The 12,611-nt window shown below is 33.1% G+C and overlaps 3 protein-coding genes and 1 long non-coding RNA gene across 5 annotated transcripts in view; all 4 read left to right on the top strand.

The window, feature by feature from the left end:
* LOC109581868 (WD repeat-containing protein 63-like) overlaps positions 1-11,382 on the top strand; it is a 24,284-nt gene extending 12,902 nt beyond the window's left edge. Inside the window, exons 4-7 of the mRNA XM_019996337.1 lie at positions 2,565-2,605; positions 10,781-10,897; positions 11,093-11,204; positions 11,266-11,382. Coding sequence (XP_019851896.1) covers positions 2,565-2,605; positions 10,781-10,897; positions 11,093-11,204; positions 11,266-11,382 — 387 coding nt within the window. The remainder of the gene's footprint in view (positions 1-2,564; positions 2,606-10,780; positions 10,898-11,092; positions 11,205-11,265) is intronic.
* On the top strand, positions 29-2,194 carry LOC109581884 (uncharacterized). Its single transcript, XM_019996357.1, has 4 exons — positions 29-1,027; positions 1,240-1,281; positions 1,367-1,653; positions 1,946-2,194. Exons 1-4 carry the CDS (start codon positions 70-72, stop codon positions 1,955-1,957), a joined length of 1,299 nt encoding a protein of 432 aa, XP_019851916.1. The 5' UTR covers positions 29-69; the 3' UTR covers positions 1,958-2,194.
* Positions 3,568-4,533, top strand: LOC109581886 (uncharacterized). Its single transcript, XR_002184811.1, has 4 exons — positions 3,568-3,659; positions 3,975-4,109; positions 4,246-4,293; positions 4,352-4,533. It is a non-coding gene; the product is annotated as an uncharacterized LOC109581886 (long non-coding RNA).
* Positions 5,102-10,572, top strand: LOC109581883 (uncharacterized). Of its 2 annotated transcripts, XM_019996356.1 has the most exons (10): positions 5,180-5,261; positions 5,329-5,454; positions 5,516-5,593; positions 6,774-8,783; positions 9,219-9,506; positions 9,576-9,617; positions 9,669-9,710; positions 9,951-9,992; positions 10,037-10,108; positions 10,160-10,572. In XM_019996356.1, the coding sequence occupies exons 2-10, from the start codon at positions 5,397-5,399 to the stop codon at positions 10,249-10,251; spliced, it is 2,724 nt and encodes a 907-aa protein (XP_019851915.1). In that variant the 5' UTR covers positions 5,180-5,261; positions 5,329-5,396; the 3' UTR covers positions 10,252-10,572. The 2 variants fall into 2 exon arrangements, with proteins under 2 accessions (XP_019851914.1, XP_019851915.1); XM_019996355.1 differs by having other exon boundaries at positions 5,102-5,454.
* Positions 11,383-12,611: the final 1,229 nt, after the last annotated feature.

Raw genomic sequence — 12,611 nt, 5'->3', positions numbered from 1 at the left:
GTTGTCTTTACCTGAAGAAAGAAGAATCATATCTTTCAAGGAAGCTTATCTATTGGGGAAAGATATGGCATGAAAGAGGAAGATACTAGGCAAGCATTACAGTACTTTCATGATGTCAGTCTCATGTTATATTATCCAGAGGTTACAGATGTAGTTTTTGTTGATCCTAAGCCTATTCTTAATATTCTTTCAGAGTTATTAGCTCTCACATATGTCAATGATAGTAGTGCACTAAATTCTATTTTACTTGACTGTCACCGCCTTTCTCCGAATGTTATAAATCATCTAAAAGACGGTTTTTTCAAGGAATATATTTTTAATCACTTAAAATCCAACGGCGAAATTTTTAGCGCACCTGAATTTCAACTCTGTGACTTAATTTCTCTTTTGCTGTATCTTAACATCATCATGAAAGTGGAAGATAATACAAAGGGTACCTATTTTATTCCTTATACTCTTTCTTCATATCAAGGCTCAGCTATCCCTACAGTAAAAGTATCAAATGTTCAACCACTGCTTATAGTTTGGAGGGACTATGAGAGCTGTGAGAGTCCACCACCACCAGTACCAGTCCCTCAAGGTCTTTTTCCATTAGCAATAATGCACCTCCTTAATCAAAAAAAGTTTAAGCTTCCTTCCTCTAGATCAAACTATTATTTTAGATTTCGAGATGCTATGTCAATCAAGATTACCTTCAATCAGATACCTCACACACTTCACCTCATCAATCGTTATACTCATATTGAGGTGTCTTTCAATGGCCCTCAAGAACATTGCCCAATAATTCGTAACCTAATCATGAAAGCTATTGGTAAAGTTACCGACAAATTACATATGAAGCATAATTATATAAATGCATTTGCATGCATCAAAGATCAGGAGAAGAAGTGTTATTGCATCATTGTTAATGAAGAACAGTTTATAGTCAATTGTACAGAATGTCTTGAGTCATATCCTATTACAGAAGATAAATGCAAGTGCTGGTTTGAGTGTGTTACAACTGAAATAAATGATCCACTTACTACAAGTAAGAACTTTTTGATTCAATTTTTCAAAAATGATACAATTAATGTGCACTGTTACTTTAACTTGAACTATATAGCATTTTGCCATTTGAATGAGCCAATTTGGACCTTTAATTTAGGATCCATATCACATTATTAGACATGGATGATGTGATCCACATCCAATGTATCTTATTATGAATCCAAATCACACAGTAAAATATTTTATTTTTAGGAGCTAAAGCATCAAAAGGCCCAAAGCAATCCACTGATTTAAGTAAATATACAACATTTTAAATGTACATGTACTTGTAGATGCTTCAGTATACTTGTATCGTTATTGACTGCTATTTTTTCATTAGATGTTGGTCATCTTATTGATGTACGTGATTTACTAAAGAAGCACGGATATTCCGGTGTTAATTATTATGATCTTGGTCTTCGTTTGGGTCTTCTCCCATGTACACTTGATGTCATTGAGAAAGAAAACAAGGACAATGTTTGTAGGGGTCTAAGAGAGTGCTTGAAAGCATGGCTGGAACAAAAAGACAATGTAAAGACTAAAGGTGGTCCAACTTATGATGCATTAATACAAGCATTGAGGGACGAGGAAGAGAGCACTGTAGCTGATGGGATTGAAAGAGAATTAGTAAGGAATGAATTACTAAATGCTAATGATGATTATTGTTTGCATTTTATTATTGTTTAAGTATGACTGCTGACCTACAAAAATTTAAAATAATTTAAATGTAGGAGCTTCAGTAAAATGACCATGAAGTGTTTTAGTATAATTATTTTAAGAAAGTAGAAAACAAAGAAAAAGATTGTTGTTATCAACTTGATCTTTTCTAACTCTGCCTGTCAGTTAAATTAATTCATGAAAGGCACTGATTTATGCAAATGCTAAATTTTGCTTGACAGATAATTTTTTTATTTTGCAGAGGGAAAAATAGAAGCCAGCATTTTGTTTGGAAAACTTGATTTCTTTCAGTTAAAGTAACAAAGAGTAGCTGTGTTGTCAAATATTATCATGATTCTAATGACAGAAAACTTTCAGAAGTTTTGTATTGTGTGTATCATGTATTGAATGTAGTAATTGAGCTAGTCCTTTATTGACATTCCTTTTAAATGTACATGTAGCTTTTAAATTGTTATAATTATTATTGTTCATAGTTACATTAATGATTTATAATTATATTTTGAAGGCTGTATAATTTTTTTGATTAATAATTTTACTCTATTCCTATACTTTTATCTTTTCACTAATGCCAATGCTTATTGATGTGTGGTACCAGGCCATCCACACTTCAACTTACTCATATTATTATCTGGATCCCAATTAAGACAAGCTCATGGCCTACTTACAATGAATCCAGTTTTTACCTTTGTCTCTATTTCTTTCTATCTTTCTTTTTGTGTGGCAAGTTTAAAAGTTTTATCTGGAAAGTAATACCATGAGACACTTAGATGTGTGTGGCTGTACTCTGTGTAAAAACTTGTCAGGTTCATCTTACTAGCTGTTCACACTGTTAATGCAATATGTCATTTTTATTGTTTTAGGCTATTCCTGAGGTTGCTGATAAAATCATTCAATCAAAATGGTAAGTGAACATACACTGTTTGATTATGTACAGTATAGCCTGTACTACCTGTACTGACATATAATGTAAATGAACTTGTGCATACATTTGCATGAACATGTACATGTATTGTTAATAATTAGGAGCTGTCCAGTTAATTCATGCACTCAGTATGAACCAAGGACATTCAGTGAAGAGGAGCTTGGAAGAGATGCAGAACTTCATGAAGAATGTAACACCAGGTACTTGTACATGTACATGCACTTATAGAGGGAGGGAGAGGAAAAGGAAATTAAAGAATATAAAAGGAAGTGATACCGTAGTGCGCCTTTTTTTCGAGGGCTATAAATTTCGTGGATTTTTATTTTGCGGATTTAATTTTCGCGAATTTATGCCGTCTGCCATCTTGTACCGTATTAATTTGATTTTCGCAAAAGTAATTTTCACGAATCTTTAAAAAATCGCGAAATCCACGAAATTTATAGCCCTCGAAAAAAGGCGCCCTACAGTAGTTAATAGGATAAGTTTACAGAGAGTGGGAGCAAAAAATGGCTCTGAAATCTCCCCCAAGTTTTATTGCATTTCCTGATACTTATTGATGTACTTATGCTACATAAAAACTTTGAACAAATTCTGACCCTAAATTTTTAGAGTTATAGGCATCTTTTAAATTGGCCAATTTTTGGAAAATACCCAAGGCTATAGCCCATAATTTTTTGAAAGTTGGCTTCGAAACCACTCTTAATTTTTAATTTTATTTTTGCATGTATATGTACATGTATTTTGTTATTATTTGTCATTTGTAGGTCTCATGTTCCTTCACTGGCTCAAAACATTTCCTCTCTACCTCTCAGTTATATTGTACCATGGCCACTATCAAGCATGATGATACCTTTACTATAGTCTTTGATACTACAACAATTACATGTACCTGCTGCTTTCTTTTTCTCTATTTCTTCCCTCCCTCTCTCTCTCTTCTATAGATAGACAGTTAATGTTAGCAGCAGGTGATAGTGCTGGTACATTACACATATTAGAAATACCATGGAGTCTAAGTCATGCATCAAGCAATGAAGTACCGGTATGTAATTTAAACTATATGTATCACCTATAATGCATGCTTTTGTGCTTATAGTAATTTGAGTTTTAATTTTTTTATTTGCCAGAAATCAAATCCATACATGTACATGTACCATAATTATTATAGGAATGGACAATAATAGCACTAAATTATTATTATTATTGTAGCTAAAATAGCAAGACTATTATAGGAATGTTTGCATGTACATGTACATGTAGTTCATTAATTAAGCAATATGGACTGATGTACTCTACTATGTACATGCACTTATATTGCTAATATTATATTAATACTAATTTTTTTCATTAGTTACTAATAATGGAGTCATTTTTTGATTGAAAGGTTAAGAGGTTGGATTTTGTTAGTGAGAGAAACAGAATGAGAGAAATAGAAAAGAAAGCACTTGATGAGAAGAAAGCTTCAGCTCATGATGATGAAGAAGAAGTAAGTTATTTAACATAAAATGTCTTTTTTAGTACTTCATGCATAAAGACTTCATAATTTTTATTAGCTTTGTATCTTCATTTTCAAACAGTGTTATAAGGATAGGATGGTTATTGGTGTCAATTTTGTATTGTAGGAAAAGAAGAACGAACTTCAGAAAGATGATGAAGAAAAATATGAACTGGTGAGTGATAGGATTATCCATAAAATACTTTGATTTCTTTCTGTTTATTTGTTTGTAGGAGTATAGAGATTATCTAAAGTTGGAACAATCATTATTGATTGAACTAGGACTGAGACAACCAGCAGATGAAAACTGAGAGAGAGAGTGTGTGTGTTATTGAGTAAGAGAGAGATTGATAGTCTAATGAGTTTGATTTCATGTCAGTATATTATTGTTAAAATGCCCACACTAGATAGGTCACTAGCTGATTAAGCCAGAAACATTTTGCAACTAAACTAGACCACTGAGAAAGATAAAGAATGACCTGGCACTGCATCATGCTAAGCCATGCATAGTACTTTTAGTACATCTGGTCATAATAAGTCTAGATCTAGTATAATCGATGATCTTAGATACTACTACATGTAGAATTATTATAGATAATGGGAAGGGGAGGGTCCGCAGCGAGATCCCCCAGACTTCTCTGAGGCTTAATAGCATGCCAATAACTTGCTTTAATGGACTCCTTAGTGTATGGACTAGGAGTACACACCATGTAAGATGTGATGTCATGCCAAGTCAGGAAGCCTATCACATTCTGTGTGCCAGTCATCCTGCGCAACATATGGATCTTTCTCTATTCTACATCTCTCCAATTTATTTATATATCTACTCTTTTCAGCAGGAGGTAAGCTAGCTGCATATTCTGATGATGATAAAAGAACCATTGTAGCGCTACACCCACATGCTAATTATTGCGCTCTCAGACACCCAACATGGCGGATAGCAACGGTTGTCAAGGAAGTGCATCAATTAATTGACTCGCGCAGAACCTCTATAGAGAAATGGCAACCAGACAATCTTCACCTTTTCCTCCTGATCTTATGTTCAAACTGGAGGACCAACTCACCTGTCCTGTGTGTCTTGACCACTACTTCAATCCTAAAACCTTACCTTGTCTTCATTCATTCTGTCAACAATGTATTGAGGTATTACCTCTGGATAAGAAGAATGAGACCTATTACCTCTCTTGTCCCATTTGTCGTCATCATACAGAGCTACCAAAAGAAGGGGTAGGAGCCTTTCCTGTAGCATTCCACCTCAACAACCTCAAAGAAATCATAATGCAAGCACCTGACCGCACTGATGGTAGCCACAGGTTTCCACACAGTTTAGTTGCAGGTAAGAAACCTGTATGTAACCTGTATGTCATGTGACTCTTTTGATTTTATTTCTATTTTAGAATGTATGTACAACAGTGATCAAAGAATTGTATCAGCACTGCGGCAGGAAATGCCAACGGTTGCAGCTAATAAACAAGGTATCTATATATATTCCGTAATTATTTTAACTTTATTATTAAAACTTGCATCATACTGTTTATTTCGTGTGAAATTAATTTTCATGCAGGCTCAAATCCACTAAAATTAATTCCACTAAATTTTATTACATTAACAAAAATTATGTAAACCACAAAATTAATATCCAACGAAATTAAAATTTAAAGCCATGAAATAAACCAGTTGTACAGTAATTATGTACATGTATGCATGAATCATGCATTTTGTACACATTAATAGTTATATACCAGCCATTTTGTGTTGTTATTGCATGGCTAATAATTGGCTTTTTTACGGCATACCTGCTTCTAGGCTGTTAAGGTTATATAGTATAGAGTGTATATTACTATGTGTCAGCCATTCAATTGGTGATTAGTGTGGGCCAAGACAATGTTGTTAGGTTGTCTGCTTGTGTTTCAGTTTTTCTTTTCCATTAGAAAACACTAACATGCACGATGCATCTTGTGCTAAGCAGTATACATGGCCAATACAATAAATTTTTAGCCATAGGGAACATTTTATTTCTCTTAATTTCTAGCCTAGATGTCTGAATATAATGTAGACCTTTTAGAAGCAGTATAATAAACAAAAGGCAATAATTCACTGCATTATGTTCACACTTGTAGCTGCTTCTTTCAAAGAAGCATAAACCAAAGCTTCAATGAGCATGGACATAGAAGCATAGAAATTTTACTAGTCTAAATCCACATATCATTATAGGCTTATAGCATCTAATACTGTATCCCTTCTTAATTGATCATAGCACTTGACTTTATTTATAAACAGATCCATTCTTTTTTTATCTGTTGCATGTACATTGTATGTGAGAGTAATAGTTGGCATTGCCTTGAATTTTTGGCTTAGATAAAGCATGCATACAATGGAAGGCAAGAAATAGTTTGTTATTTATTCATAACTGTTTTAGCTGTATACATGTATAACACATAAAGAACTCATTATGCATTGACATACATAATGAGTGCTGCCAGACTAAAATATTGTTAAGGCACATATACTTCTTAATTCACTATGTTAGTGCCATGATCATAATAATTTTATTTAATTATTGTCTTTTGTAGTCAATTTATTATTAAGTCTCTTTTTTTGATGTTAAAGCCTGACATCACCATTAATTATAATTATGCATGCATGTAATTGCAGGTGCTTTAACAATGTGGATGGAAGAAGGTAGTGTTGATCTAACCATTACTCGTGTTAATATGCTTGGTGCTCCTGGATCTGGTAAAACCTGTGCACAGCTCCTACTATTAGATGAAGACCCTCCAACTGAAGATGATGCTGACAGCACATCAATATCTTATCCTATTAGAGTAGCTGTAGATGACGAGAGCATGAAATGGGATCAAATAACCAGAGATAAGTTACTTGGTGGGTTAGCAGCTGATTTGATCAAAGCATCAAAAAAGCAGTCTGTGGCTGAAGTGTTATCAGTGGACACTCACCAATTGTCACCATCTAAAGTAAGTGTTTCTTCGAAATCAAGAAAAGATGAAGTAGATTATCACGTCGAAGAGGTAGTTCAAGAAATTTTGGCAACAAAACCAGTAGGCATTCAATTAAAAGGCCATTGGTTGTACATTATTGATTTGTGTGGCCAACCAGCATATCAGGAGCTATTGCCTTTATTTACTAGAGCTGCTTCTCTTAATATCATCACTCTTGATCTCTCTAGACCTTTTGATGAAAAATTTGAGATGAAGTACAAAATCGATGGGAGATACTTCCCTTGCTGCTCCAAGTCGACTCAGTTAGCATCCTTCCAATCTTCTGTTTCTACTTCGGCTAATTTTAATTCTCTTGATATTCCTAGTGTCACAAAAGAGCATGGCCATTCGATGCATCTTGTTCTGGGAACTCATTATGATAAAGTGGATGAGACTACCCTACATGAGTGTGAAGACTCTTTGAAGACTTCAATGTCTTCATTGCAGCCTTACTTACGTGATCGTATCATTTGCAACAGCACAAAATCTCAAGAGTCTATTATATTTCCTGTCAATACAATGGCTGAATCAGAAGAAAGGGCAAAATACGGTGAAGAGATTCGTCAAGCAATATGGCTGTATGGCTCTGGTGCATCTCTTACTATCAAAATACCAATTCGATGGTTTGCCTTTGAGCTGTCTTTTCCTGAAAAAAAAAGAATCATATCAATCAAAGAAGCTTTATCTATTGGGGAAAGATATGGCATGAAAGAGGAAGAGACCATGCAAACGTTGCTGTATTTTCATGATGTCAGTCTTATGTTATATTATCCAGAAGTTACAGATGTAGTTTTTGTTGATCCTAAGCCTATTCTTAACATTCTTTCACATTTATTAGCTCTCACATATGTCAATGATGGTAGTGCACTGAAATCTATTTTACTTGAACCACTTGATCAAATTGTAATAAATCACCTTAAAGATGGCTTTTTTAACGAAGAAATTTTTACTCACTTGAAGTGCAAGAGTGAAATATTTTGTCAGCCTGAATTTCAACTCATTGACTTGATTTCTCTTTTGCTGCATCTTTACATCATCACAAAAGTGGAAGATAATACAAAGGGTAATTATTTTATTCCATATGCTCTTTCTTCATATCAAGGCTCAGCTATCCCTACAGTAGAAGTGTCAAATGTTCAACCACTGCTTATAGTTTGGATAGACTATGAGAGCTGTGAGAGTCCACCACCACCAGTACCAGTCCCTCAAGGTCTTTTTCCATTAGCAATAATGCACCTCCTTAATCAGAAAGAATTTGAAATTAAGCTTCCTTCATCTAGATCAAACCACCATTATTTTAGATTTCGAGATGCTATGTCGATCAAGATTACCTTTAATGAGATACCTTATACACTTCACCTCATCAATCGTTATACTCATATTGAGGTGTCTTTCAATGGTCCTCAAAAACATTGTCCAAATATTCGTAAACTAGTCATGAAAGCTATTGGTAAAGTTTCAGACAACTTACATATGGAGCATAATTATATCAATGCATTTGCTTGCATAAAAGATCAGGAGAAGAAATGTTATTGCATCGTTGTTAATGAAGAACAGTTCATAGTCAATTGTACAGAATGTCCCAAGCCATATCCTATGACAGAAGATAAATGCAAGTGCTGGTTTGAATGTGTTACAGCTGAAATAAATGATCCACTTATTACAAGTAAGAACTTTAAATTTTAATTTACCAAAATGATACAATTAATGCTCACTTTAATTTATCACTTTTATGTAAGGAGTTAGGTACTGTATCATTATGCAAAAATGTTTTTGGCATGGGATTTATCATTTAGGATAGGATTCTTAATTAAGCCAACGCACAATGTTAAAGTCCCTAAATAATGTTTAGGGTATTGGAATTATCAAGAGTAGATAATCTACTCTAGGAATTTTCTAGTGATCTTTGGACTTTAGAGTATGTGTAAATGTGCTGTAACTGTACTATCACACTATCCATGCACTAATCAATTAAATACCATAAATGGAATGATTTTTGTCCACTTAATTTTGACATTTAAATAATTGCAACTTTAAATTTTGCAATTTTTATGGAATCTATTAGCTCTTTTTATTATTTATCATTAATTTGTTTGTATAGCATTTAATCATCGACTAACAATTAAAGATTTAAATGAAGTATTAAATGATTTGAAGAGTGGAGGGTTTTCTGATGAAAGCTATTTTGGCCTTGGTCTGGAGTTAGGTTTGCATCATGGGACACTGAATAATATCAAATCAAACAACACGAAATGTGAAGACCAACTTAGGGAGTGTATTTCAAAATGGTTGATGAGATCAGATGACGTTGATAAACGTGGAGGAGCAAACTGGACTATGTTATGCAATGCAGTAGAAAAGATGAACCGAGCAGCAGCTGATTATATTAGTTAGTTAACTGTATAACCTAAAAATGTAGTGTCCCTATTTTATGACATGATGATTATTATTTTTGTAGGAGCTAGACACAATATATTGACCTCACAACCAATTGAACAGAGTATGTGTCTCACTAATTATTAAATGCATTTTTTGAGAATTATTTATATAGGCTCTCCTCAAAATCATGTTGAACCAGACACACAGACTACAGGTACACTGTGTCTTTGATTATCAATTAATGCGTATCATTGAATTTAATTTGTTCTCTGCCAATTAAATGACATATTAGGTTTTAGCTATACACTGCATGACTGCATGCACATGAAAGAGTCTGTGTGGCTTTAAACCATAATATTTACAAAATGTACATGTGGCCATCTGGATGTAGAATTTTAATTGTGTTACAATTCAACAAAACATAAAAATTTTTACCACATCATTTTGTATATAGGTTCTGATGAAGGGGCACGAAGAAGATACCCACTAAGTTTTTGTAAGTTTTATAATTATAACAAGTAAAATAAAATAAAATTGTAGCTTATACTACCTTTACTCCAAGTGGAACAGAAGAAAACAATAGTTCTTCATCTCCTAATCCTTCATATACTGGTATATATGTATTTTTATTATGGATAATAAACATCATTTATTATTTGTTAGTTAAGTGGTCTCAGTACTCAATAATCTTTATCTTGGTTGTTGGACTTCTAGCTCTTGGATTAACTGCAATTATTTTATTTTGGTTCCGTTAACAATAGTGATATTGTTTGTCACATTTTTTTATTTTTATATTGTGTGGTAAACTAGTGAAGCTACTTGAACTGCATGACAATTATTATTATTGTATGATTTTTTATTAATATGTAAATGTACTGATATGCTTGCTCTTTAATGTATCGTAAACCCTCTTAATTTGTGTAGATACATACATATTTATATAATTTCTGTTTGACGCTGAACCTAAAATATGAGCTGTTGTTCTTCTTGTTTTTTTTGTTATGTTGATTCCTTCTGGCTCTCCTTTTTTTCTTAACTTTGTTTTGGCTTGAAATTATGCCAATCATTATTTTTAATCTGTTTATTTTAAAGCACATTAGTGAATATACTGTATGCATGTGCATGTAGTGTTGATTATGTGCATTTACATGCATGCATTTAATGTAGGTTAATATTTGAATAGTTTAATATTATGAATTAATTTACAAAAAAGCTGTTCTATTTTGAACATGCATAGTATACTGTTGCTATGCATGTACATGTACATGTATTGTTAATGATTAGGAGCTGTCCAGTTAATGCATGCACTCAATATGAACCAAGGACATTCAGTGAAGAGGAACAAGAGAGAGTTTGGAAGAGTGAAGAGATGCAGGAATTCATGAAGAATGTGACACCAAGGTACACATGTAGGTACATGTACATGTATTATAGAGAAAGGGGGAAGGAGGGAGAGAGAGGAAAGTTATACATGTACATATTTACATGTTTACATATTCAACAGAGAAAATAGGAAAATATAAATTTATGTACTGTACATATTATATTGTATGGCCTATCCTTTATTGTACTTTTATTTATTTTCTTATTTCATAGAATGGAATTATGTTTGCAGCAGAATGAGATTATGGATATATTCCCTGATGACTATCTCCTACTGTCCAATGATGATGGGATTGTTGCTAACACAACTGACACAAATCTTAAGGTTTCATTAGAAAATATATCAAACTGCTCTACATGTACATGTACATGTGCTTACATTATAGGAGTATCAGTCATTTACTGACCTCAAGTTCAGTAAAGATAAAGTTGTGACTTGTATTGACTGGCATCCAACAATTAAAGGTTTGGCATACCTATACACTGTACATGTACATGTATGAATGATAAATTTACAAGATTCAGTTTTGTATTGAATATGCATTTACTGTGTATATGCTACTTTATGAACAATGTACAATGTAGAAAGTTTGACCTGATTCCAACTCAATTTTTTTAAATTATGATAATTTGCCATAATTGCCTGTACTATAGCCCATGGTTTTTTTCAAAAATCAGCTCTGAAATCACCCCCAATTTTTATTACATTTTCTGATACATATTGATGTACTTATGCTGCGTAGAAAGTTTGAGCAGATTTCTACTTCAATTTTTCAAGTTATGACCCTTTTTTAAAAACTCCAAACTTATGAAAAATCCCCTGTACTATAGCCCATGGTTTTTCCAAAAAATTGGCTCCAAAATAACCCCCAATTTTACATTTTCTGATACATATTGATGTACTTATGCTATGTAGGAAGTTTGAGCAGATTCCGACTTCAATTTTTCGAGTTATGACCATTTTTTAAAAACTCCATTTTTCTGAAAAATCCCCTGTACTATAATAGCCCATAGTTTTATGAAAAATTGGCTCCAAAATCACCCCCCAATTTTTATTACATTTTCTGATACATATTGATGTACTTATGCTACGTAGAAAGTTTGAGTAGATTCTGACTTCAATTTTTTGAGTTATGACCATTTTTCTAAAACTTCAAATTTCTGAAAAATTGCCTGTACTATAGCCCATGGTTTTTTTCAAAAAGTTGACTCCAAAATCACCCCCAATTTTTATTACATTTTCTTATACATATTGATGTACTTATGCTATGTAGAAAGTTTGAGCAAATTCCGACTTCAATTTTTCAAGTTATGATGATTTTAAAAAATCTCCAATTTTCTGAAAAATCCCCTGTACTATATAGTCCATGGTTTTTTGAAAAATCGGCTCCAAAATCACCCCCAATTTTTATTACATTTTCTGATACATATTGATATACTTATGCTATGTAGAAAGTTTGAGCAGATTCCAACTTCAATTTTTCAAGTTATGACCATTTTTTGAAACAGCCAATTTCTGAAAATACCCTATTCTACACTGAATGTAGCCCATATATGGTTTATTCCTCTTAGAGTATCATGTAATGTGTTCATTGGACTCGCCACGCTTGCGTAGGCGGGTACTAAGCAGTTGGGTTGTCATTCTGTCATTCTGTCCACACACTTTAGATTCTAATTGATTTGTCCAACAATTATCTTTTGGTCTGAGCAGTCTAGAGCTCTATTTCTTCTT

The sequence above is a fragment of the Amphimedon queenslandica genome, unplaced genomic scaffold (assembly GCF_000090795.2).
Source record: "Amphimedon queenslandica unplaced genomic scaffold, v1.1 AMPQUscaffold_13412, whole genome shotgun sequence".
Taxonomy (NCBI): domain Eukaryota; kingdom Metazoa; phylum Porifera; class Demospongiae; order Haplosclerida; family Niphatidae; genus Amphimedon; species Amphimedon queenslandica.
Note: the sequence above shows the minus strand (reverse complement) of the source record. Positions and strands in the feature narration are given on the sequence as shown.

Coding starts and splice junctions, on each gene's coding strand:
- LOC109581884 (XM_019996357.1), top strand. CDS start 70: ATGAAAGAGGAAGATACTAGGCAAGCATTACAGTACTTTCATGATGTC. Junction 1,028..1,239: donor AAATGATCCACTTACTACAA/GTAAGAACTTTT, acceptor TTTTATTTTTAG/GAGCTAAAGCATCAAAAGGC. Junction 1,282..1,366: donor AAAGCAATCCACTGATTTAA/GTAAATATACAA, acceptor TTTTTTCATTAG/ATGTTGGTCATCTTATTGAT.
- LOC109581883 (XM_019996355.1), top strand. CDS start 5,118: ATGGCAACCAGACAATCTTCACCTTTTCCTCCTGATCTTATGTTCAAA. Junction 9,507..9,575: donor AGCAGCAGCTGATTATATTA/GTTAGTTAACTG, acceptor TTATTTTTGTAG/GAGCTAGACACAATATATTG. Junction 9,711..9,950: donor ACCAGACACACAGACTACAG/GTACACTGTGTC, acceptor TTTTGTATATAG/GTTCTGATGAAGGGGCACGA.